The sequence below is a fragment of the Schistocerca serialis genome, chromosome 8 (genome assembly GCF_023864345.2).
Source record: "Schistocerca serialis cubense isolate TAMUIC-IGC-003099 chromosome 8, iqSchSeri2.2, whole genome shotgun sequence".
Classification (NCBI taxonomy): domain Eukaryota; kingdom Metazoa; phylum Arthropoda; class Insecta; order Orthoptera; family Acrididae; genus Schistocerca; species Schistocerca serialis.
Window position 1 is genome coordinate 238,463,710 of NC_064645.1, and position 27,948 is coordinate 238,491,657.

At 42.6% G+C, this 27,948-nt stretch overlaps 1 protein-coding gene and 1 pseudogene across 1 annotated transcript in view; both read left to right on the top strand.

The window, feature by feature from the left end:
* LOC126416948 (toll-like receptor 6) overlaps positions 1-27,948 on the top strand; it is a 166,934-nt gene that overhangs the window by 96,226 nt on the left and 42,760 nt on the right. The window contains exon 4 of the mRNA XM_050084828.1: positions 7,487-7,660. Within this exon, the coding sequence (XP_049940785.1) occupies positions 7,487-7,660 (174 nt within the window). The remainder of the gene's footprint in view (positions 1-7,486; positions 7,661-27,948) is intronic.
* Positions 27,121-27,238, top strand: LOC126417295 (5S ribosomal RNA; annotated as a pseudogene).

Genomic DNA, 27,948 nt, shown 5'->3' on the forward strand with positions numbered 1-27,948 from the left:
TCTTCATGGAGTGCTGCATTGAGGAGAGGTATCGATGTCGGTCGGTGAGGCCTGGCACAAAGTCTGCGTCCCAAAACATCCCAAAGGTGTTCTACAGGATTCAGATCAGGACTCTGTGCAGGCCATTCCATTCCAGGGATGTTATTGTCGTCTAACTGTGGTGTCACCGCCAGACACCACACTTGCTAGGTGGTAGTCTTTAAATCGGCCGCGGTCCATTAGTATACGCCGGACTCGCATGTCGCCACTGTCAGTGATAGCAGACCGAGCGCAGCCACACGGCAGGTCTAGAGAGACTTACTAGCACTCGCCCCAGTTGTACAGCCGACTTAGCCAGAGATGGATCACTGACAACTACGCTCTCAGTTGCCGAGACGATAGTTAGCATAGCCTTCAGCTACGTCATTTGCTACGACCTAGCAAGGCGCCATAGCATTTGATATTCAGTGTCATAATGTCTAAACAAGTGTGATATACACCAATTGTGGATTAAAGTTAAGTATTATATCAACTACGTACTTTATTTGCTACTATTAATTCCCTTAACTGTTCCAGACCTCGCGCCAGTCAGCGTGTAATTAAACGCGTGCATTTCGGTCTCCTCTAGCAACACTTCACTAACTACTCCGCCACAGGCCGTGCATTATGAACAGGCACTCATCGTGTTGAGAGATGCAATCGCCATCCCCGAATTGCTCTTCAACAGTGGGAAGCAAGAAGGTGCTTAAAACATCAATGTAGGCCTTTGCTGTGATAGCGCCACGCAAAACAACAAGGGATGCAAGACCCCTCAATGAAATACGCGACCACACCATAACACCACCGCCTCCGAATTTTACTGTTGGCACTACACACGCTAACAGATGACGTTCACCGGGCATTAGCCATACCCATACCCTGCCATCGGATCGCCACATTATGTACCGTGATTCGTCACTCCACACAACGTTTTTCCACTGTTCAATCCTCCAATGTTTACGCTCATTACACCAAGCGAGGCGTCATTTGGCATTTATGGGTGTGATGGTCTATATCACATTACGACGCTTATCAACTGTCGGCGGTCTCTGTCATCAACAGACGAGGTCGGCCTGTACGCTTTTGTGCTGTACGTGTCACTTCACGTTTCCACTTCACACTCAGATCGGAAACAGTGGACCTAGGGATATTTGGGAGTGTGGAAATGTCGCGTGCAGACGTATGACACTAGTGACACCCAATCACCTCACCCACGTTCGAAGTCCCTGAGTCCATTCTGCTCTCTCACGATCTCTAATAACTAAAGAGTACCTGGCGGAAAGTGGCAGCAAAATGCACCTAAAATGAAAAACGTTTGTTTTTGGGCGTGTCCGGATACTTTTGACCACATAGCGTACATTTAAAGATATGCTGCCTAATATCTTTAAAACAGGTCGCACATTTTACAATTTTATATATAACACTACAATGTTTCACATAACTAGCAAAAGTTGTTCTGAGCAATAAAAAGAAGAGTTGTAACAATGAGTTACAAAGAAAATTAAAGTAGGTGAAGGAAAGGGAGGGTTAAAATAATAAATGTTAGTAATTTAGAAGAAAATAATATAAAGATAGGAAAGGAACTGTCTGTTGATTTTATTTACTGTTAAAACGAAATATAATGTGTAAATTATGGTTTGTGGTTTTGCTATTCCAGCTGGGAGGGTCTCGACGGAAACATCGGGACTGCCTCACCTGAAGTAGCGTTCAAAACTATTTCTTCTTAAGAAACTTCCTGGCAGATTAAAACTGTGTGCCCGACCGAGACTCAAACTCGGGACCTTTGCCTTTCGCGGGCAAGTGCTCGGAGGATATAAGATGAACATCAACAAAAGCAAAACGAGGATAATGGAATGTAGTCAAATTAAATCGGGTGATGCTGAGGGGATTAGATTAGGAAATGAGATACTTAAAGTAGTAAAGGAGTTTTGCTATTTGGGGAGCAAAATAACTGATGATGGTCGAAGTAGAGAGGATATAAAATGTAGACTGGCAATGGCATGGAAAGCGTTTCTGAAGAAGGAAAATTTGTTAATATCGAGTATACATTTAAAAGTCAGGAAGTCGTTTCTGAAAGTATTTGTATGGAGTGTAGCCATGTATGGAAGTGAAACGTGGACAATAAATAGTTTAGACAAGATGAGAATAGAAGCTTTCGAAATGTGGTGCTCCAGAAGAATGCTGAAGATTAGATGGGTAGATCACATAACTAATGAGGAGGTATTGAATAGAATTGGGGAGAAGAGGAGCTTGTGGCACAACTTGACTAGAAGAAGGGATCGGTTGGTAGGACATGTTCTGAGACATCGAGGGATCACCAATTTAGTATTGGAGGGCAGTGTGGAGGGAAAACATCGTAGAGAGAGACCAAGAGATGAATACACTAAGCAGATTCAGAAGGATGTAGATTGCAGTAGGTACTGGGAGATGAAGAAGCTTGCACAGGATAGAGTAGCATGGAGAGCTGCATCAAACCAGTCTCAGGACTGAAGACCACAACAACAACTACAACAAGTAACGGGTCTATGTCTGATATTATTGTTGTGTTTGTCTCATTTTCCGTGTCTACATCTACTTCAGTGTTTGTGTCTGTGTTTGAGTTACTGTCCTCCCAAGGATCTTGTTGCTGTGTTTGTTTGGTGTCTGTTCGAGGTTTGCCGTACGGATTTTCATGTGTGTAGATGCCATGCAGTGTTCTTGAAACGTTACTAGCGATGTCGCCTTGAGTACACTATTTCTCTGGGTGTCACACTATTGTTTGTTGTTATCGTATTCTGTTAAAGGTCTTACTTCTTCTTTTTCGATGTGTAGATTGTATAGCAGCGGCGAAAGGCTACAGCCCTGTCTTATATCCTTTCTAATCCGAACACTTGGCCTTCTATTCGTATTTTCCCTCTTAGTTCTGTATATTATCCCCCGTTTCCCTGTGCCTTACTCGTACATTTTTTGGAAGATTCACTTCCTCCTACATGGTTTTTTCTAGGTCGACAAATCTTATGAACATGCCTTGAATTTTCTTAAGTATTGCTTCCATTATCCAGTGCAGCGTAAGACATGCCTCTCTGTACTTTATCGTTATTATATCTTAACTGATGGGTGTGTAACACAGCCTTAGTTTTCTTTTCCATTCTTCTGTATATTATTCTCGTCAGCAATTTGGACGCTTTTAAGATTTTTATACGGTAGTTCTCACATTTAGCTGTCCTAGCTGTATTCGTTATTGAGTAGATGATGCTTTTCCGAAAGCCTAACGATATATCTCCAGACTCATAGATTCCGCAAGCCAGCTTGATTATTCGTTTCTTTGCCACTGTCCCCTATGATTAAGGGATTTCCAAAGGAATGTTATCTAACCTTTCTGTCTGACCGTAAATATTCCAAAGCTCTGTTAAACTCTGATTCTGATACTGTACTGTGTTCCCAATATTTTCAGTATCGACTGCCATGTCTTTTTCTAACACGTTATCAGATATTTCCTTCACCCTCCTAGAGGCTTTCCACATATCCGCTCTCTCTTCTGAGTTTAGCAGAGGAATTCCTCTTGCACTCTTCAAGCTGACGCGTTTGCCTTTCTAGTTTCAATTAAGGTTGTATTGAGCTTTCTGTACGCCGAATCAAAACTTCCGGCAACGATTTTTATCACTTTTTTCGCATTTTTCCTGCAGCCACTTCGCCTTGGTGGCCTTTCATTTCTATGTATTTCATTCCCAAAAGACTAATATTGCTGGCCTTTCTTCCCCCGCTCATTTTTTATGTCATTCTTTCGTCGATCAGCTGAAATATTTCTTCTGTTACACAAGATTTTTGCGTAGTTAGCTTCCTCGACAGTTTTCATAATGCGATAAAAAAGTAGGTCATAAACGTACAATAATGATGAGATACCATGCGTGCATTTACTAATGCAATTATGGCAAGGGATTTAAAAATCCTTATAGAAGTGGTTGAAGTAATACAAGCAGAAGGAGCAAAAACTGGACTCATTGTAAACGACAGCAAAACAAAATACACGATCATAACCAGTTGCAAGGCTAGAAGAACACTACAAGACCTGAACGCCTCTTAACAGATATTTTAATTGTACCAGATGCTCCCATTACTAGAAGTCCTTTAAACTGTGGTAATAATATGAGGCAGTCTTTTGAATAAATGATACAAGCAGGAGTTAATGCGTATTGTGTGAACTCACGAGTATTTAAGGATTCTCTAATTACAATGATAATAAAGTTAAGAACAAACTGTTTCGTTATAGGACCAGTTGTCAGAAATGTGGTCGCTGACAGAAGTGGATGTAAACTATCGAAGGGCATTTGACAGAGGAAGTCCGGCAAAAAACTACATCAAAAATGTTGAGGGAGGAAGAGAGTTGGCGAGTGAGATAAAACCATGAATTACAACAGCTTGTAAAGGTGAAAGATGTAGTGAAGTAATTTCATTCTTTGTAAATACACTGATTAGGACACATGGTGAAGACAGTAAATGATAGGATGTCGAAAAGAAAAATTAAGGAAGATTACATTCCACCAGGAGGAAGGGCCGACCAAGAATAAGATGGTTCAAAAATGTTGACTGACGTTACCAAGATAGAAATTCTAGGATGAAAGAGAAAAGAAGAGAACAGAGACGTGTGGATGCAGATATTTGAGGAAGCTGAGGCACATCAAGGGCTGCAATACCTCTGAACGAAAAGGATAAGATGTCTTCTAGAGGAATGAAGATAGAAACTTATGGTAAATCAACTTATGCATCGTACTTCAAAAGTTTTATTTTTAAAGCAACTATGCTATTTCACAAGGGTATATCTTTTACATGTATGCAAATACAACCTTGTGTACTTTTTACGAGGGGCATTCAATAAGTAATGCAACACTTTTTTTTATCGGACAGTTTCGGTTGGAAAAATGCGAAATTTATTGTGGGATATTGTGGAATATTCTCGCTTCAGTCACTATAGTTCCATGAAGTTCCGATTGGTGGCGGCGCTATACATAGCGTTCAAAATGACGTCTACAACGGAGGTGCGTTCGAAGCAGAGGTCTGTCATAGGCATTCTTTGGCGGAAAACCAGAGCATCGGAGATATTATTCATAGGCGCTTGCACAATGTCTACGGAGATATGACTGTGAACAAAAGCACGGTAAGTCGTTGGGCAAGGCGTTTGTCATCACCGCAACAAGGTCGCCCAAACCTGTCCGATCTCCCATGTGCCGGCTAGCCGCACACAGCTCACTCCTGCATTGTTGGAACGTGCGGACACTCTCACTCGAGATCACAATCACAATCAAATAACTCACTGCTCAACTGGACGCCTCTGTTGGTGTTGCTGACACACTCGTCCACTACTTGGAGTTCTCAAAGGCGTGTCCTGCTGGATTCCTGGCCGCCTAACAAAAGACCATGAAGAACAACGAAGGACCTTCTGCGTGAAACTGCTTGCGGGTTAAGACTGATCGTGATAACTTTTTGTCGAACATTGTCATAGGCGATGACACACGGAAACGGTAACCCACGAAGTGGCGCCACAACATCTCTTCTCCGAAGAAAAAGTTCATAGTGGCGCCCTTAGCTGATGAAGTCATGGCGACTGTCTTCTGGCACCCTGAAGGGGTTATTTTGATTGATGTCCTCCATCAATGTATTGTGCTACCCTTATCAAATCGAAGAAACAACTTAAACGTGTTCGTCACCACAAAAATGTATATGAACTTCTCCTTTTCCATGACAACGCAGGGCCTCACACAAATTTCCGCACGAGAGAGGAGCTCACAAAACTTTATTGGACTGTTCTTCCTCATGCACCCTACAGCTCGGATCTCTCTCCTTCCGACTGCTATCTGTTAAGCCCAGTGAAGGGTACTCTCCGGGGGAAACTATTGTGGATAATGGGAAAGTTGTTGGTGCAGCAAGACATTGGCCTCGACGTCGACCAGTAGAGTTGCACACAGTGGGCAAACACGCCTCCCCAGTAAGGTGGCGTAAGGCCGTCGCACTGAACAGAGATTATTTTGAAAACTACGGTTTTGTAGCCAAAAGACTGGGTAATCCCGAAGAAAACCAACATGCTTTCAGAAAAAATGTATTGCAGGTCCTACAGTGATGGTGGTTCATTCTGTTGAAAAATGACGTACATTGGGTTACGAACGAGCGAATGAGACACCTAGCTGTCCCAAGGGTACCCCGTACTGACTATCACACGAACCAGTAACTTCAAGTTGCGTAACATAAAATTTGCCCTAAGTTTGTATCTTCGTTCGTGTAGAAGATACAGTTTTGTGAAATATGACGAGTCTTCTGAATAAATTTTTCACTCGGCAGTGGAATGTGTGCTAATAATGAAACTTCCTGGTAGATAAATACTGTGTGTCAGACTCGAAATTGGCATCGTTGCCTTTCGCGGGCAAGTTTTCCACCGACTGAGATACCCAAGCACGACTCACGACCCGTCCTCACAGCTTTACTTCCACCACAACCTCAATGGTCCCGAGTTCGAGTCTCGGTCCGGCACGCAGTTTTAATCTTCCAGGAGTTTCAGGATGAGTCTTCTCGAAACATCCTGTACTGTGTAGAAATCGCCTAGCCGTAAGTAGAGTCGTCTAGAAGTATAGATTATTCATTGTATTACATTTCAAGATGCATTGGACAACTTCAGTTAATGCATGGCGTAAGTATAAACAAAGCAATATTATCTTTCTTTCCTGTGTTCTGTGCTGTAAGACACGTTTGTCACCTATGCTAGTGAACGCTAGTCGAAAGTTACTGTACTATCTGTTTCTACAATTTCTGCCCAATGCTTTGCTCTCCGTGTACGAGGACTGTATGTAACCTGTTGTCGGCGTCGTGGAAGTCGCAGGATATTCTTAGCAGCGCCAGTTGTATTGATACATCCAGTGGACCAGTCTATTGCCCGTCGAATCTCTGTAACAGATCTGAAGCATATGCCATGAAACGATTTCTTCAATTTAGGAATCAGGTTAAATAGCAAGGGCTTAAGTCCGGAGAGTGTGATTGATGGTACGGCACTTCCAAGCCGCAACGATCGACCTAATCATTCACAACGTGCGCCGTAAGCGTCCGAGCGTTGTCCTGCAAAATGATCTGCGGATCCTGCAGAAAGTGTCGCCGGTTCTTTTTCTAAGCTGTGTTCCAAAAATTAACGAACCACAGTTCTCGGACTTCAGAAACTCCAACTTGATTCCTAAATTGAATGAAGCATTCGCTTCAGAACCGTTACAGAGATTCGTCGGGCAACAGATCGTTCACTCGAACCATCGACACAGCTCGCGCTGCTAATGGTATCCTACGACTTCCACATCACAATACTGGTAACAACTCTGAAGAACAGTACAACTTTGGAATATGTATCTATTTTGCGTAATTTGTAAATAATTAGTTGACACTATTTAAAGTTCCAGCGGTCCTATGCAGATAATTTGGCCAATAATTAAGAGATGGTATTTTCCTTTTCTGACAGGTGTTTTCTGGCCTCAGTTCGCTGGAGTTCATCGATCTTGCTCAGAATCAGCTCAAGTCCTTGCAGGTTGATTCGTTTACCAGCGTCGAGAGCCTGCACTTTCTCAACCTCTCTGGCAACGCTATTGAGAAAATTGAGCCACGAGCACTGTTCGCCTTCGCACCGAATTTACAGGTCAGTTCTCACTCAATTCGTGATCATCTTGCGTAAAAAACTTTTGAAATAAAAGAAAAAACTGCAGGAAGTTTGGCGAAGCATCTCTGGGAAGCATCTGATGAACGAATGAATCGAAGCGATAATAATGATAGACCACCCGTAAATACTGATTAATTCGAAGTTAGCGTCTATTCTACACTGGTCAGTTCAAGTTGCTTTGTCAATTGTTTGTGAATTTGTTTCGTCATTCAAATCTTCACGACCTTCCTTTGTTTAATCAAAAATTCATTATGTAATTAATACACAGGTCAGTTCCAACAATGACTTCAAAGATGTGCAAATGTTTGACTCACACAGAAAAGAGACTGTTTGTTGAGGCCGTGGAATGTGGAGTGAAAACAAAAGGATGTGTCGAAAAATTTCGGGGTTCCACCATCCACGCTGTCAATAGTGCTGAAGCAGAAAGATCGGACCGCTGAAAAAGAATCTGGGCACATATATATGCTTAGAACAGTAATAGATGCAGATGTGTTTGCGGCCTTGATCACATTAGAAAATGCACTTGATCAAGCCCACTGGAGGGCACTAAAGCAGAAAAAGTACACTGACATTTTTTTTCGTTGCAAAATAAAACTTAAATGTTCTTAAGTGTTTTAGGAATTTCTATGTGCTTTTCATTTTAGTTGTTAAAACTAATTGAACTTAACTAACCTAAGGACATCACACACATCCATGCCCGAGGCAGGATTCCAACCGGCGACCGTAGCGGTCGCTCGGTTCCAGACTGTAGTGCCTAGAACCTCACGGCCACCTCGGCCGGCAGGGGGGGGGGGGGGGGGAAGTGGCACTTCGTTACTGTGTCTCCTCCTCCCTCCCCACCCCTAAATAGAAATGCCCGTCTCCTCCAATTTTAAATTGCCACAGACTCCTACGATTTTAACAATGATAACAAAACGTATAAAATGTTTTGATGTGGTAGTAAAGTGTCCCTGCTGCTCAACTGCGTACTAAAAAAGACAGTGATGGAAAGGAGGAACAGAACTGAAGAAGAAAGAATTTTAAAAATTATAATTAGGAGAAAAGTTGATAATCTGAGAATTGATTATACGGCAGTAGCAAACGATGCTGCAATATAAGCTGAATCTGTCGAAGATGCAGCAATGCAGATAAATCCTCTACAAGAGACACCTTCAAAAGCAGGTCTGCGTACGTTTTTTGGAAAAGCAGAGTATATGGCAGACACAAAGGAGGCACAGAAACACTTGGAAACTGACTACGGAAGAACAAAAATGACTACTAATTTTACTCGGTGAGATAATACGACTGAATGCTTTGGGCAAAGATACTAACTTTTCGGTTTAAAAAAAAAAGTTGTACAAAAAGAAATCATTGTCCACAAACGCCAAACTTCGACACTACCACTTTGTCGTTACACAAGAATGCCTTGCTTCAGAATGCCTTTCGTTAAATGCAGCCGAACTATTAGGTGAAATAGAAATAAACGAAAGCAAAATAGTTAGGAAAATCTTGGGACCAAAGTATGACAATGGGAAATGTAAATTAAGAAGTAATAAAGAAGTTTACGGAGAATAGAAGGAATGGTTCAAATGGCTCTGAGCACTATGGGACTTAACATCTGTGGTCATCAGCCCCCTAGAATTTAGAACTGCTTAAACCTAACTAACCTTAAAGACATCACACACATCCATGCCCGAGGCAGGATTCGAACCTGCGACCGTAGCGGTCTCGCGGTTCCAGACTGAAGTGCCTAGAACCGCACAGCCACACGGCCGGCACAATAGAAGGAATGTTAGAGACATGAGATAAGGAAGAATTTATTGTATAGACACCTAAAAGAAGCGAAATGAGAATGAAAAACAAAAAGCGATTATAGCTATTTTGACAGAAACCTAAAACATCAATGGTGTGGATGAAAGGATTTGAAACAGACATGATAGAAAATGAAATATCAGAGGAAAAATAATAAAAGGGAAAAGTTCAGAGGAAAAGCAAAAGGTTTCAAGGGCTTTCAGGGTAAAACAAAGAAGGCAGGGGCAATATGAACAGAAGAAAGAAGCGAACAACCTAGAGAAAGAATGAAAAACTACTGGAAAGAAAGTAAAAAAGAAAGAAGGCACAAGTTATTTTATGTGCCCTCGAGAGACCAAACCCGTATGAACTGTTAATTACAATTATATATATTAAAAATGGAATACGATAACGATAGTGATTTGTTTACACCAGTCTTCAGTACATCGCTTTAGCATAACGTCCAAGAAATTGTAATCGAGAGAAATAAAAAGCATTTGAAAAGCAATGTTTTCGGAACATGAGAATTACATGCGCCATGAAATTATTTTAAGAACGATAGCGGCAACAAACTCTCATAACCTTGACAGTGGCATAATTTGCACAACCCAGAATCAAAACGTCTACTCATCACAACGATTGTGAATACAGTTCTATGGCTGTCCGAGCATCTAAATGAAGGGATGTTGTCATTTTTTTTCAGTCGTTTCCGCGTACGTGTGGAATGTCAGTGTTCCTGTTACCTCTTTTTTTATTAGTAGCATATCTCTCCCTTTCTGTCTTCCCTAACTCAAATTTCTGAGGTTCGGTGGATCTACCTGTGTACTCACGAACTGCAACGAGTTATCTGTCGTTGACAGCAGATACTGTCAGCCTGTGAATGAGCTGCTTTAGATGACTGGAACGTTACCGGTCAGGACCTCATGCAAGTAACTGGGAAGCATGCCGTATTAAAAGTGACTTGTAATTACTAGATCTACTTGTCGTTTTAGAGACTCATTTTTCATGATACTTTATTCTCCGAACATTTACAGTAAAATCTGGAAATTTATAAACGTAAGAAATATTGTGTTAAAAGTTTCTTTTTGTGGTAGGGGAGGAGGTTCGTGACCCCCAAAACCTTTCTTTTTATCCCCTCCCGTGTGGGTGTGATTTATATTCATTTAGTTCGTGCATTTCATCCTCGCTGTCACGTGAAATACAGCACTATGGCGGGTATCGTTCAATTACAATGGAATGTGGTTCATGTCAGTGAACATCGTAATTCCAGTGAAGGTTTTTATAGTACCCAGTTACCATCTGGCACGGAAATGTTATTTGCAATTTTTTTCCGTCGCTTATTTTGATGTAGTCTTTTCTGGATATGATTTCTTTTTCCCTTTCGATGAGATAACAGCTGTTTTGAAGCTTTCTGGACAGATTCTTCTGCTGAAGATTAAAATAGGTATCGCATGAGTCCACCAGCGAAGTGCATTTTAGGGGAATCCCATCTTGGAAATTTATTTGCAATACCCAATTTTCCTTTACCCCTCCTTTTTACGCATTTCATGATGATCTTAATAACTACAACATACACTACTGGCCATTAAAATTGCTGCACCACGAAGATGACGTGCTACAGACGAGAAATTTAACCGATAGGAAGAAGATGCTGTGATATGCAAATGATTAGCTTGTCAGAGCATTCACACAAGGTTGGCGCCGGTGGCGACACCTACAACGTGCTGACCTGAGGAAAGTTTCCTACCGATTTCTCATACACAAACAGCAGTTGACCGGCGTTGCCTGGTGAAACGTTGTTGTGATGCCTCGTGTAAGGAGGAGAAATGAGGACCATCATGTTTCCGACTTTGATAAAGGTCGGATTGTAGCCTATTGCGATTGCGGTTTCTCGTATCGCGACATTGCTGCTCGCGTTGTCGAGATCCAATGACTGTTAGCAGAATATGGAATCGGTGGGTTCAGGAGGGTAATACGGAACGCCGTGCTGGATCCCAACGGCCTCGTATCACTAGGAGATGACAGCCATCTTATCCGCATGGCTGTAACGGATCGTGCAGCCACGTCTCGATCCCTGAGTCAACAGATGGGGACGTTTGCAATACAACAACTATCTGCACGAACAGTTCGACGACGTATGCAGCAGCATGGACTATCAGCTCGGAGACCATGGCTGCGGTTACCCTTGACGCTGCATCACAGAAGGAGCGCCTGCGATAGTGTACTCAACGACGAACCTGGGTGCACGAATGGCAAAACGTCATTTTTTCGGATGAATTCAGGTTCTGTTTACAGCATCATGATGGTCGCATCCGTGCTTGGCGACATCGCGGTGAACGCACATTGGAAGCGGGTATTCGTCATCGCCATACTGGCGTATCACCCGGCATGATGGTATGGGGTGCCATTGGTTACACGTCTCGGTCACCTCTTGTTCGCACTGACTGCACTTTGAACAGTGGACGTTACATTTCAGATGTGTTACGATCCGTGCGAAACTCTTCATTTCACCAGGATAATGTACCACCGTATGTTGCATGTCTTGTACGGGCCTTTCTGGATACAGAAAATGTTCGACTGCTGCCCTGGCCAGCACATTCTCCAGATCTCTCACCAATTGAAAAAGTCTGGTCAATGGTGGCCGAGCAACTAGCCCGTCACAATACGCCAGTCACTACTCTTGACGAACTTTGGTATCGTGTTGAAGCTACATGGCAGCCATCCAAGCTTTTTTTGACTCAATGCCCAAGCGTATCAAGGCCGTTATTACGGCCAGAGGTGGTTGTTCTGTGTACTGCTTTCTCAGGATCTATGCACCTAAACTGCGTGAAAATGTAATCACATGTCGGTTCTAGTATAATATATTTGTCCAATGAATACCCGTTTATCATCTGCATTTCTTCTTGGTGTAGCAGTTCTAATGGCCAGTAGTGTATTGAGTGTTATTTCGATTTATTTGCAGTGCGCCTACTAGCCATCAACGATTTCGTCCAGATTTACTGTGTACTTGGTCAGAAGTGGAAGTGACAGAACTAGGAGTTCCAGACGGCCAAGCGCTAAGAAGAAAACAGAATTTTGGAGCGGTTCGGGCGAGGCAGAAGCCATTTACGTCAGTGTAGCCTCCGGGCAGCGATTAGCGCAGAGGAAAGAGTGAAGAACGAAAATCTGAGGCTCGTAGTTTGAGTCGCTGTGCAGAATGTTTCTTTTATTTACAATTTTTACTTTTCTTGCGCTGCAAATAAATCGAAATAACGCTCAGTATACTGTATTTATCAAGATCTTCATAAAGTGCATGAAAAGGAGAGGTAAAGGAAAATTTAGTTCAAAAATGTTCAAATGTGTGTGAAATCTTATGGGACTTAGCTGCTAAGGTCATCAGTCCCTACGCCTACACACTACTTAACCTAAATTATCCTACGGACAAACACACACATCCATGCCCGAGGGAGGACTCGAACCTCCGCCGGGACCAGCCGCAGAGTCCATGACTGCAGCGCCCTAGACCGCTCGGTTAAGAAAATTTAGTATTGCAAATAAATTTCCAAGATAGGATTCCCCTCAAATGCACTTCGCTGGTGGACATATGCGATGCCTGTTTTTATCTTCAGCTGAAGAGTTTGTCCAGAAAGCTTCAAACAACTCTTATCGAGAGGGAAAAAGAAATCACATCCCGAGAAGGCTATATCAAAATAAGTGACGTAAGAAAATTGCAACACCAACAAATAATTGAAGTAGAATGAAAAAATTTCGGGAATACATTTTTCTAGGTAAGATATATAAGATTGCAAGATCACAGATTAATGTAAGCACGAGGTAAGCCATTGCAAATGTGAAATGCTGGTTCTTTCATAACCAGTGTAACCACCAGAATGTTGAATGCAAGTAGGCAAACTTCCATGCATGGTGTTTTACAGGTGCCGGACGTCAGTTTGTGGGACGGAGTTCCATGCCTGTTCCACTTGGTCGGTCAATACAGGGACGTTTAAATTCCTTTGCGGTCCCAAATTTCCCTTGCCTTTGCTCCTCATGCCACTTATAAAAATCTTGATAAAAACAATACATCGAGCATGTGACTGTAGGCTTTCCCGGCGTAAACTATTGATGAAGGTTTCTCGGGTCTCCAGCCGGGTGGTAGCGTTGATATGTCGCGACGTTTCGGTAAGTCTCATACTACCCATCTTCTGGCGAAGATGTCTTCGCCAGAAGATAGGTAGTATGACACTTCCCGAAACGTCGCGAGATATCAATGCTACCACCCGGCTGGAGACCCGAGAAACCTTCGTCCATACATAGAGCATTATCTAGATTTATTTGCAGTCCAAGTAAGATAAAAACTGCATAGACACTCGAACCCACGTCTCTCGGAATACTGTTCTGTACCCTTTGCGTTTCGCTAACCGCTGCCTGGGTGCTAACCTACCGCAAATGGCTCATGCCTCGCTGGGCCAGCGCCAAAAATGCTATTTTTTTCTTCTTTTTTCAATAGCTCTTCACCGTCTGGAACTTCCACTTTCATATCTAGCCAAGCTCTGCATTTACAGGGAGACAATTATTGAACTATATGAAACAAAATCGTCATAACTTCTGAACGGTTTGTGTTACGACATCCAAACTGCACGGTTGGCCACGGAGCATGGTGGGAATTAGTATGTGCATGCGCAAGCGTCTTGTTGTTGTCGGCCACTCTCATTTGGATGGGTTCGTCAATAAACAAAATTGGCGCATTTGAGGGACTGAAAATCCGCATTTCGTAATCGAGAAGTCTCTTCACCCTCAACGGGTGACTGTTTGGTGTGCAATGTCCAGTCACGGAATAATCGGTGCGATATTCCTTGATGGAATGGTGACTATCGAATGGTACGTGAAGGTCTTGGAAGATGATTTCATTCTCATTACCCAAAGCGACACTGATTTCGACAATATGTGGTTCATGCAACACGGAGTTCGACCCCATCGATGCAGGACAGTTCTTGATGTCGTAGAGGAGCACTTTGGGGACCGCCTTCTGGCTATGAGATACCCCGAGGCCACTGGCATGGGCCTCGATTGGCCGCCATATTCTCCAGATCTGAACACATGCGATTCCTTATTGTGGGTCTATATTAAAGGAAAGGTGTACAGCAATAACCCCAAAACCATTAATGGGCTGAAAACAGCCATTCAGGAGGTTGTCGACAGCATCGATGTTACGACACTTCAGCGGGTCATGCAGAATTTCGCTACTCATCTGCGTCACATCATCGCCAATGATGGCAGGCATATCGAACATGTGACAAACTAAATCCGAATATCTGTAGCGACTTTAACATGTCGAATAAAATGTGTGCAAGCAGTAGTTTGCAAATAATTTACGTTTGTTTTTATATACTTCAATAATTGTCACCCTGTACCATAAATTTGGACGAAATCGGTAATGAGTAGGATCGTCCCTTGTTAGTTATGTCTCTCGTGCACTTGGATTTTACATCTTCGTGTCTGGTAGTTTCTGTAATTTTTCTAAGTTGTTTGGACACAGACATGAAACATACATGTATGCCACGTTCATTAGTTAGAGAAGACGAAAACAATTTAGGAACTGTCTCTTATATATCTGTCTTACAACAGGTTGCAACTGGAGGCACTCTTTCGTGTCCATTTCTGAGCCTCTTCCTTCATGTATTTGTATGTTCGTACATTTCTCATGTGGTCCATCATTCTTATTCTCTTCCTAATTCTTTTTCTCATCCCTTCCACCTTTTCCTCTATAATTCAATGTTGCAGACAATTCCTACGGAGCATACGTCCCAGCAATATGGTTTTGCTATTTCTGATCACTTCAGATAATCTTTTTTTGATCCCTATTTTTTCCATTACTCCTTCATTTTCAAGTCTCCCAGTTCACTTCACCTCAATGACTCTCCTCCATAGCCATATTTCTCAAATCTTTCGAAACATTTTTCTTCTTTCTTTTTAACTGTTCGTAATTCACTATTTATAACACTACATTCCAGACTTAACATTCAGCAAATATTTTCTTCAACGCGACTGAAATACTTTTAGCTGTTTAAGTGCTTCACCTTCTCAGATGCTCTCTTTCCCACAGATATCCTGCTTCTTACTTCCTCCGTACATCTTGCATTCCATGCCATTAACCTTCCCAGGCACGGGAAGGTTCTATCTTTTATCCGTCTAAGAATATGTTAACCGACGCTTCCTTCTTGCTTATTCTAATTCCTTTGTCTTTCTTTATTCCAAACTTCTTACCCCTTCTTTGAATTACTTTCCTATATTTATCTTCATTTCACACTCCTGAGTCCTTCTTGGACTTGTTTTTAACATTTGCTGCAGTTCTGTTCTGATTGCACCAGGAGTGCTTTATCATCCATGTATGTTACAGTCTTTCTCCTCCAATTACTATGCCTCTTGCATCCTCTATGGCCCTACTTACCTGTTCTTCTCCATAAATGCTGTACAGCTTGAGTGACAGTGAGCACCCCTGACTTACACTTCTTCCAGTGTTCATCTCTTCTGTCTCCCCATTACAACTCTACCGAAACAATTCAAGAGAAACATTATCTGGTACAAATATTATTATGGTTCACAAAATGTTCACCTTTTTACGCTTTTTGTATTTGTTCGAAGCGGTCCCGATAATACTCTTTCCTCTCTAATGTTGGTACCTAAAAACGCGGTTTTAGAATTCTTGAGGTGATGAAAATCCCTGTACATGCATTTTTTTCTCGATATAAGGAAATAATAAGAACTAACTTTGTACAGACGCTACGAATCAAAAGTAAGCATCTAAGAGCTCTTACTGTATTAACAGATTCAGTACTGTATTATTCATTATCCAGTATATTTTTTAGGACCGTGGCTTTTTACTGTATGCACTTTATTGTTGACATTCGCAAATAATGCGATAGGTATAACCTTCTAAAGAGGGGCACTAAGTGCCCAAAACCGATAAAGAAATTAAATTTTTTATGCAACTGGTTGCTTATTATTTCATTACACACGATTACAGGTGCTAAGGGTGGATGAAATACTAATAACAACTCGTTAGGCGATAAATAAAGTAAATACAAGCACTGAGACATTGATTCGTTGTTTTTGCTCTGGCACATATTCTGTGGTTCTGTTCGACAATTGATACAATCATGATGAAGAACGATGCGACGTCTCGGTAATTTTTCACGATTTCATCGGTTCCTTGTCCCAAACAAACTGTCGTATACCACTCAGCATTAACTTACCTTTGGTCCCCTAAAGCAGTGGTCGTCAAAATGTGGCACGAATCAAATATTCTTGCGAACCGCAGTTCCTAGCCGTATTGTATGACAAATTTATCTAGCAACTAGTCAAATCGGAAAATGTCTACTTACTTTAAGAGCTTCTTGAGAGTGTATCTTTCCTGCTCAGCAACAATCAAAAATACTTACATAAGTATTAATATTTTAAGATCTGCTTAATTTTAATTGACGTTGGTGAATTCGACCATGAGCTAACGTAAGTTGGCCGCTTAACTCAGGGCAGAGGGGTATGTACGTAGCGTGGCCGTTGCAGGGTTAGAGAATGTGAGAGGCGGAATATTTTGTTTGCCTTCCAGTGCTGACAGCTCATGGGCGTATGCTCCCTACATCTGTCAACTGCTAAAGTGACTTGGGTTCGTGAATACGCACGATAGGGACAGTCATCTTAAAACGTGCAGTTAAATTAAAGCTTTTGTCATACAATGCAATGAGGAGAAGAAAAATTGCATTCAAAAAATTTTTGATCTTATGTTGTATTACATAATGTATTTACAAGTAAGTATAGTTGATGATATTAATCAATTAATAATCCGCTCACACAGACAACTCAACACCACTTCGCCAGGCAACTACGTTGTCACAACGTCCGCGTTGCTGAGGTTTACAGAGAAGAGTGGACACGAAGTTTTCCAAATGGTGCCACATTTTGACTGGCGGCCAACTTACCGCACCCTTACGATAGCTATTCAATTTGGGGCTCAAGACGTATTAACTTAAGTAGGTTACCTATTAATAATAAGGTCGGTACATATGCGATCCGAGGAAATGCCCACAACGTCATTTTGGGCTGTTGAGCAAAACTACTTGACGACCTCTGCTCTAAAGCAACGTCCAGCATAACGAAACAAGCGATCGTTTTGTTAGAAGTGTTCCGCGAATGAACTACTTTTGTTGGTTTCGGTTCGTCTTGAAATACAAACTGTTTATGCTGCTTATTTCCCTACTCGTATGAATATATCCCAGATTCGAGCGATGTTACGATATTTTATTCGGCTTTTGCAATCACTCACGCGAATTTTTTGACCATCTCCATACACCAACAATGACACCAGCCTGTTTCTGAGTTTTGGTAAAATGTGCGGAATCCTTAGGGAATATATCGTTCCCGCCGATAAATGTTCGTACAAAATCGCATGTACTGCAGTTTCGGATTTGTCTAACTCTATTTTTATATCGCGGTAAATATGCCGACCCTCGTCACTCACATTGCGCAAATCATCAACGTTTTTTGGAACAACATCCGACTTTATCCTCAGTGTTCACGAAAGCACGAACACGACGAAATTCTGTAAACCAGGTATAATCAGTCTTTTCTGAAGATGATTGATTACCAAAAGTTGAACGAAGGAAGTCGTGATATTGTTGCTCTCGTGAAGATAAAAAAAGAAGGGAGTTGTCAGTACGTCGCAAACTTGAAGCCGAAGTTCGCCATCCAATATAACCCAAAACATTGCTTACACCGCATTTATACCTCCATGGTTCACCGCCATGGTACTTCCCCCTGACGTCGCTCTGACGTGCCTGCGCCCAGTTCCGACTGTTGAGGATGTCTGTCGCCTTCGAGATCGCATCCCAAATAGCATCTGGCTCTTTCATTGTTTGTAGACGCTGTTATTTCATCGAAAATTATAACTTCCGCCGTTTATGGGTGTACTAATGAACTGATCACGATCTAAAGTTAAAAGAAATCACATTTCATTTGTAAGTGGAGCCTTTCAAGAAACATTTTCTTTTGTTTACATGAATTATGGTTGCGCTCTTTACTTTTATTGTAGTGGTTTAAATTTGTATTATTGGCCACATACTGGATTACGTATCGTACGTAACATTTCAAAGTGAGGAGTTGTGTAAACTACAGTGAGACTAGTGCACTGACAACAAGAATTCTATTATGTATGGAGGTGTACCTCTAAGGTGTTCCGTTTCTTTGACGTTTCGATAATCGTTGACATGCACAAGATAGAATAGCCTGCCTTGCTTCTTTTCTATTGTACATGTTTATGGGCTAACAAAGAAAATGTAGGAAAGTTTTTTGTAAACGAAAAACTTAAAAATGTAGTGCATTCGAGTTGAAAGCTGAAAATGAGACGAACACAGTGGAGTACCAGTAAGCAAACAATCATTTGTTTCGGAGTTCCAGCTGCATTTGCTATAAACAAACAAGTATTTGTTTCGGATTTCCATCTTAGTTTGTTATCGATAAAATACAGTAAAAGTGGAATTAAATGGAATGCGGAAACATTCTTTTCACATCACACCCTATTCTTCCTGGTTATTCGAAATATATCAGAAAAAAAACAATTTACATTAATGGGTCCAAATGTGTCGTATTACTAGAGCAAATACGCGCTCAAGAACAGAAAAACGTTCTAAATTACGTTTCTGACACTATGTTTTTCGTGTAAGAACTGCAATGTTTAGTATTTAAAACAACTGTTGCGTGTACACGACAGAAATAATGAACAAATGGCAATAGTAAGAAATAATGAACAAGTGGCAATTGTAAACATTTGTTAATGTTTTGGGCTATTTAAAATGGCGGCAGGCCTCGCCCACTCCCGTTCCAAAAGTGGTACAACATAAGTCTATAGACCTATTTCCGTTCTTTTTTACACCCATGTTAAGTCTGCTGCACCACCTCTCTTTTTTTTTAACTCCATGGTTGCTCTGTTAGCCCTTCATACAAATCGTAAAGAAAAAACATTCGATTTATCCTTGCAAGTGTAATTTACGTTTTTTCCACGACACTTTTTCTTGAAGTGCACACTGTAAACAAAATACTTGGCCAATTTCGGAGCTGCCATTTTATCATCACAACCACAAACCGAAAACTTTACTTTATGTATTAACCTGCGAGTGCGTAAGAGACTATAACTACGATTTTTATTGTCTGACAAATTATTCATTTGTATGAAATCTGACCCATGGACTCAATCTAGCTAGCTATGTTTTTTAAACTACGTAGCGACAAGTGCACAACGGAATAATTACAGGAGAGGTAGCAGAAGTTAAATTAGGACAAAACTAAAATCATAAGCCTTACAACAGACCACATGCAACTACTCATGATAAGTGTCTGTGAATTACGCCTTGTAGATATAACTCGTGCTATGCAAATGTGTTTGCAGTCTCTATCCTACAACACCTAGTAAATGGGAAAGACCTGAGCTAACTTGACAACAGAAATTTGTTTCGAAGTTTCCGTTTACGCAACCAAGTATCTTGGACTTCAGCTGCAATATGAACTTACCGGGATAATTGAAAATTTCATTTAAAGAAAAAAAAATCATCACTGGTGCAGGCAGTTTACTCCCTCTCAGGTGTAGTTAAAGCGAACGTAGTACATTCGAGAACATATGTAGACTTCTGAATTAAAATAAGAGGAGTGAACGATAAGTTTGTAAGAATGCTATATTATATGAATAATTAACATATTTTCCAAAAACTGAATACAAAACCCTGTGTTTTGTGTATAAATCCCATTCAACAGACCACTTATCCTTCTATGGCCATGCCTGTACAAAAGGCAAGGAAAAATCACCATCTGCAAGTGTTAATGATCGAAGTATTATATGATGAGTGGAATACCAACGAGATAAATAATCTGAAGAGTCGGATGGCTGAATTAAAACTGGGCATTGATTGCCACATGCTCTTACCAAATTAAGAATTCGAACAAATATTTTATATTTCTCATGTCAAACACGACTTCAGAATACCAAGGTGGTTTAATAAGTCTGGTAAATTTCCTTGAAATAATGGAAAACTTTTGTTGCTTGATTATTCCAAGAATCTCAACAATGTGCAGCGTACAGGTCATTGTTACAGCCTGAATTGGTCAGTGTGATGACTGCGATTCAAAATGGAGAAAACCGAGTTTCGTTCTGTTACTAAACATTTTCATTTGAAGGGTTGGACTGGCACAAAAATCAAAGCAGAACTGGATGAAGTTCACATGGATTCCGCACCACCATTGGACACCATTTACTTTCGGTTTAATGAATTGAAGTGTGGTCGGACAAGCACGGTCCGTCAAACTGAAGTCACCACAAAGGAAAGCATTGACGAAATCCATGATATAGTAAAGCAAGACCGCCCAATAGAAATTCACGTCATTTCTCAGACTCTACACATCTCAACTGAGCGATTACATAATATCCTAAACTGAGAATTGACTATGAAGAAGCTGCGAGCGAGGTAGGTGACGCGATTGCTCGCAGTCGACCGAAAGCGCACCAGGCACAACATTCGAACACCATGTCTGGCGATATTTAATCGCAATTCGCAGACTTCTTGCACCGATTTCTGACTGTTGATGAAACCTGGATCATCATACACCAGTCAAAACGACAGTCGAAACAGTGGACAAAGGATGGCGAAAGTTCACCGAAGAATACGAAGATCATTTATCAGCTGGAAAGGTGATGGCAAATGTTTTTTTGGGGGATTCCCAAGAAGGAATCCTCATAGATTACTTGGAAAAAGGCGGACCTGTTTCTGAACCCTGTTATGCTTCATTGTTGGATACTCTGGAACTTGCGTTGGATGAAAAAAGACAAAGGCTGGTAAGCTAAATAATAATGCACCATCCCACACATGAACGACAACAATGGCGATTGTGCATGAACTGGGCTGGCGAGATAGGCACCCTCCAAGGGCGCGGGCACAGAGGGGGCAAAAAGTGACTGAAAAAAAAAAGCAAGAAATGCCATTTAAGATTTAACCCGAAGGAATACGTGTTCTGCTACCTCTCGTGTGGTTTCTTCTGTCTACTAGAAGAAGCCTTTCCCTCGGCCCGTGACTAAACGTATGCTATTGTCGGAGTGTCATTTCGTCCAAGTGGTGTCATAAATGATTACTACTGAACAGTCGTCGCATCAGTCATGTGCTCAGAGTACGCTTAGTTCACACAGCTGCCACCCACGCAGTTAGCTCACATTGGTTCAAATGGTTCAAATGGCTCTGAGCACTATGGGACTCAACTGCTGAGGTCATTAGTCCCCTAGAACTTAGAACTAGTTAAACCTAACTAACCTAAGGACATCACAAACATCCATGCCCGAGGCAGGATTCGAACCTGCGACCGTAGCGGTCTTGCGGTTCCAGACTGTAGCGCCTTTAACCGCACGGCCACTTCGGCCGGCAGTTAGCTCACATTCAACAATGGAGTTTTTGCTGCTACTTCACTACGACTTTGTAGGTTACCAAAGGTTGGCGAGCGGATGCCGAAGCAAATACACTATATGACTCGAGCATTCCGATTTTGGCCGATATCTACCAGTTGAAGAGATGAATGAAACTGTTTATGCTGTAGTGCTTCAAAGTACACAACTGGCCATTAAAATTGCTACACCACGAAGATGTGCTACAGACGCGAAATTTAACCGACAGAAAGAAGATGCTGTGATATGCAAATGATTAGCTTTTCAGAGCATTCACACAAGGTTGGCGCCAGTGGCGACACCTACGATGTGCTGACATGAGGAAACTTTCCAACCGATTTCTCATACACAAACAGCAGCTGACCGACGTTGCCTGGTGAAACGTTGTTGTGATGCCTCGTGTAAGGAGGAGAAATGCGTACCATTACGTTTCCGAATTTGATAAAGGTCGGATTGTAGCCTATCGCGATTGTGGTTTATCATATCGCGACATTGCTGCTCGCGTTGGTCGAGAACCAATGACTGTTGGCAGAATGTGGAAATTTATGTGTTCAAGAGGGTAATACGGAACGCCGTGCTGGATCCCAACGGCCTCGTATCACTAGCAGTCGACATGACAGGCATCTTACCTGCATGACTGTAACAGAACGTGCAGCCACGTCTCGATCCCTGTGTCAACAGATGGGGACGTTTGCAAGACAACAACCATCTTCACGAACAGTTCGACGACGTTTGTAGCAGCATGGACTATCAGCCCGGAGACCATGGCTGCGGTTACCCTTGACGCTGCATCACAGAGAGGAGCGCTTGCGATGGTGCACTGAACAACAAACCTGGGTGCACGAATGGCAAAACGTCATTTTTTCGGGTGAAACCAGGTTATGTTTACAGCATCATGATGGTCGCATCCGTGCTTGGCGACATCGCGGTGAACGCACATTGGAAGGGTGTATTCGTCATCGCCATACTGGCGTATCACCCGGCGTGATGGTATGGGGTGCCATTGGTTACACGTCTCGGTCACCTCTTGTTCGCATTGACGGCACTTTGAACAGTGGACGTTACATTTCAGATGTGCTACGACCCGTGGCTCTACCCTTCATTCGATCCCTGCGAAACCCTACATTTCAGCAGGGTAATGCACGGCCGCATGTTGCAGGTCCTGTACGGGCCTTTCTGGATACAGAACACGTTCGACTGCTGCCCTGGCCAGCACATCCTCCAGATCTCTCACCAACTGAAAACGTCTGGTCAATGATGGCCGAGCAACTGGCTCGTCACAATACGCCAGTCACTACTCTTGATGAACTGTGGTATCGTGTTGAAGGTGCATGGGCAGCTGTACCTGTACACGCCATCCATCTCTGTTTGACTCAATGCCCAGGCGTATCAAGGCCGTTATTACGGCCAGAGGTGGTTGTTCTGGGTACTGATTTCTTAGTATCTATGCACCCAATTTGCGTGAAAATGCAATCACATGTCAGTTCTAGTATATTTGTCCAATGAATACCCGTTTATCATCTGCATTTCTTCTTGGTGTAGCAATTTTAATGGCCAGTAGTGTATGTGAAACAAATTAAGTGAACTGGGAAACACATCTCACATATAACTAACCATTTCACTCCCTTTAATTTACTGTTGTAAATGCTTTCAACTTATCTCATTCTGAAAAACATACCGCATATTTTGATAGTAAATATTGCACAAATATCGATACACCTGAGCTAGTTAGCGAAATAGTGGCTTTGGAATTCCAGTAGAAAGAGCTGATGAACAGCTCTGCCGCAGCTTGCCTTTTCGATATTTTGAAATTACGTTTAAAGTAAGGGTTACGTTATGCTCACCCAACCATCGTAACAGCTTTGAGGATGTTTATGACAACTCCAGTAACTGGAGCATCTCATCAGCGGAGTATCAGCGAGTTAAAAGTTATGAACTACTTAAGGTCTAGTAGATTGTCAAATTCAATTATCCTGTCAGGTAGAATACGACACAGCTGCTAAACTTGACTTCAGTTAGATATTCAATAGGTATGCTTCGCTCAAAGGCAAGGACAAATAAAATTGCCTTAAGAACTCAGTTCTCCGAAAGGAATGTGTTCTCCTCACACCGCTGTTTCTTTTGTTTCGAATTGATAATTTATGCACAATAATAATTCATGAGAAGGAATTATTAGGAGTAATCCACTAAATTACAGGCCCATATCGTTAACGTCGATATGCAGCAGGATTTTAGAACATATATTGTGTTCGGCCATTATAAATTACCTAGACGAAAACGGTCTATTGACATGCAGTCAACATGGGTTTAGAACACGTCATTCCTGTGAAACACAACTAGCTCTTTATTCACATGAAGTGTTGAGTGTTATTGACAAGGGATTTCAGATCGATTCCGTATTTCTGGATTTCCGGAAGGCTTTTGACACTACTACAAGCGGCTCGTAGTGAAATTGCGTGCTTATGGAATATCGTCTCACTTATGTGACTGGATTTGTGATTTGCTGTCAGAGAGGTCACAGTTCGTAGTAATTGACGGAAAATCATCGAGTAAAACAGAAGTGATTTCTGGCGTTCCCCAAGGTGGTGTTATGGGCCCTTTGCTGTTCCTTATCTATATAAACGATTTTGGAGACAATCTGAGCAGCCGTCTTCGGTTGCTTGCAAATGACGCTGTCGTTTATCGACTAATAAAGCCATCAGAAGACCAAAACAATCTGAAAAACGATTTAGAAAAGATATCTGAATGGTGCAAAAAGTGGCAGTTGACCCTAAATAACGAAAAGTGTGAGGTCATCCACATGAGTGCTAAAAGAAACTCGTTAAGTCTCGGCTACACGATTAATCAGTCTAATCTAGAAGCCGTAAATTCAACTAAATACCTAGGTATTACAATAACGAACAACTTAAATGGGAAGGAAAACATCGAAAATATTGTGGCGAAGGCCAACCAAAGACTGCGTTTTAGTAGCACGTAGAAAATGTAACGGACCTACTAAGGAGACTGCCTACGCTACGCTTGTCCGTTCTCTTTTAGAATACTGCTGCGCGGTGTGGGATCCTTACCAGATAGGACTGACGGAGTCCATCTAAAAATTTCAAATAAAGGCAGCATGTTTTGCACAATCGCGAAATATGGGAGAGAGTGTTAGAGAAATGATACAGGATTTGGGCTGGACATCATTAAAAGAAAGGCGTTTTTCGTTGCGACGGAATGTTCTCACGAAACTCCAATCACCAACTTTCTCCTCCGAATGCGAAAATATTTTGTTGACAGCGACCTATATAGGGAGGAACGATCACCAAGATAAAATAAGGAAAATCAGAGCTGGTACGGAAAGATACAGGTGTTCATTCTTTCCGCGCGCTATACGAGGTTGGAATAATACACTACTGGCCATGAAAATTGCTACACCAAGAAGAAATGCAGATGATAAACAGGTATTCACTGGACAAAATATATTATACTAGAAATAAAATGTGATTACATTTTCAAGCAATTTGGGTGCATAGATGCTGAGAAATCAGTACTCAGAATAACCACCTCTGGCCGTAATAACGGCCTTGATACCCCTGGGCATTGAGTCAAACAGAGCTTGAATGGCGTGTACAGGTACAGCTGCCCATGCAGCTTCAACACAATACCACAGTTCATCTAGAGTAGTGACTGGCGTATTGTGACGGGCCAGTTGCTCAGCCACCATTGACCAGACGATTTCAATTGGTGAGAGATCTGGAGTATGTGATGGCCAGGGCAGCAGTCGAACATTTTCCGTATCCAGAAAGGCCCGTACAGGACCTGCAACACGCAGTCGTGCATTATCCTGCTGAAATGTAGGGTTTTGCAGGGATCTAATGAAGGGTAGAGCCACGGCTCTTAACACATCTGAAACGTAAGGTCCACTGTTCAAAGTGCCGTCAATGCGAACAAGAGGTGACCGAGACGTGTAACCAATGGCACCCCATACCATCACGCCAGGTGATACACCAGTATGTCGATGACTAATAGACGCTTCCAATGTGCATTCACCGCGATGTCGCCACACACGGATGCGACCATCATGATGCTGTGAACAGAACCTGGATTCACTCGAAATGACGTTTTGCCATTCGTGCACCCAGGTTCGTCGTTGAGAACACCATCGCAGGCGCTCCCGTCTGTAATGCAGCGTCAGGGGTAACGCAGCCATGGTCTCCGAGCTGATAGTCCATGCTGCTGCAAACATCGTCGAATTGTTCGTGCAGATGCTTGTTGTCTTGCAAACGCCCCAATCTGTTGATTCAGGGATCGAGACGTGGCTGCACGATCCGTTACAGCCATGCAGATAAGATGCCTGTCATCTCGACTGGTAGTGATACGAGGCCGTTAGGATCCAGCACGGCGTTCCGTATTACCCTCCTGAACCCACCGATTCCATATTCTGCTAGCAGTCATTAGATCTCGACCAACGCGAGCAGCAATGTCGCGATACGATAAACCGCAATCACGATAACCTACAATTGGACCATTATCATAGTCGGAAACGTGACTGTACACATTACTTCTTACACGAGGCATCACAACAACGTTTCACCAGGCAATGCCGGTCAACTGCTGTTTGTGTATGAGAAATCGGTTGGAAACTTTCCTAATGTCGGCACATTGTAGGTGTCGCCACCGGCGCCAACCTTGTGTGAATGCTCTGACAAGCTAATCGTTTGCATATCACAGCACCTTCTTCCTGTCAGTTAAATTTCGCGTCTGTAGCACGTTATCTTCGTGGTGTAGCAATTTTAATGACCAGTAGTGTAGATAACTGTGAAGGTGGTTCGATGAACCCTCTGCCAGGCACTTAAATGTGATTTGCAGAGTATCCATGTAGATGTAGATATGTAGAATGAATTATTATGTAGCTCAGTGGTCAGAATGTCTTGCTGCTATGCAGATGATCCGGATGCGATTCCAGGTACTGCCAGGCATTTTCCACGGTGGGAGGACAGTCATGGGAGGCTAAATGAGGAGTAGCGGCTGCTAGGTCAAGAAAGCCCACGACGGCCAGGAGAGCGGTGTGCTGACCCCACCCCCCTCCATACAACCCCACTGGCGGAGGATGACACGGTGCTCGGTCATCCCCGATTGAGCACTCCGCCACAGAATGCGGAGATTTGCTTTTTTTTATAATATCAGTGAGGATACGCAATGTTTCAATTGAATGAAGGGAAACTCTATTGATACGATGGGCAACGGCCTTGCCGCAGTGGATACACCGGTTCCCGTCAGATCACCGAAGTTAAGCGCTGTCGGGCGAGGCCGGCACTTGGATGGATGACCATCCGGGCTGTCATGCGCTGTTACCATTTTTCTGGGTGCACTCAGCCTCGTGATCCCAACTGAGGAGCTACTCGACCGAATAGTAGCGGCTCCGGTCAAAGAAAACCATCATAACGACCGGGAGAGCGGTGTGCTGACTACCCGCCCCTCCTATCCGCATCCTCATCTGAGGATGACACGGCGGTCGGATGGTCCCAATGGGCCACTTGTGGCCTGATGACGGAGTGCTATTGATACGATGATACAGAAATGAGGACTTTCATCAATATTCAAATGGTTCAAATGGCTCTGAGCACTATGGGACTTAACATCTGAGGTCATCAGTCCCTAGAACTTAGAACTACTCAAACCTAACTAATCTAAGGACATTACACACATCCATGCCTGAGGCAGGATTCGAACCTGCGACCGTAGCGGTCGCACAGTTCCAGACTGAAGCACCTAGAACCGCTCGGCCTCACCGGCCGGCTTCATCAATATTACTTGCTGAAAAGATGTGACAGTTTAAAATGTTTACTTCACTGGAACGTAATCATATCATTAATTTCTAGTGGCTGAGGTTCGCACTCATACGACTATAAAACTTTAAGAAACTCATCATCACCGGCCGCGGTGGTCTAGCGGTTCTAGGCGCTCAGTCCGGAACCGCGCGACTGCTACGGTCGCAGGTTCGAATCCCGCCTCGGGCATGGATGTGTGTGATGTCCTTAGGTTAGTTAGGTTTAAGTAGTTCTAA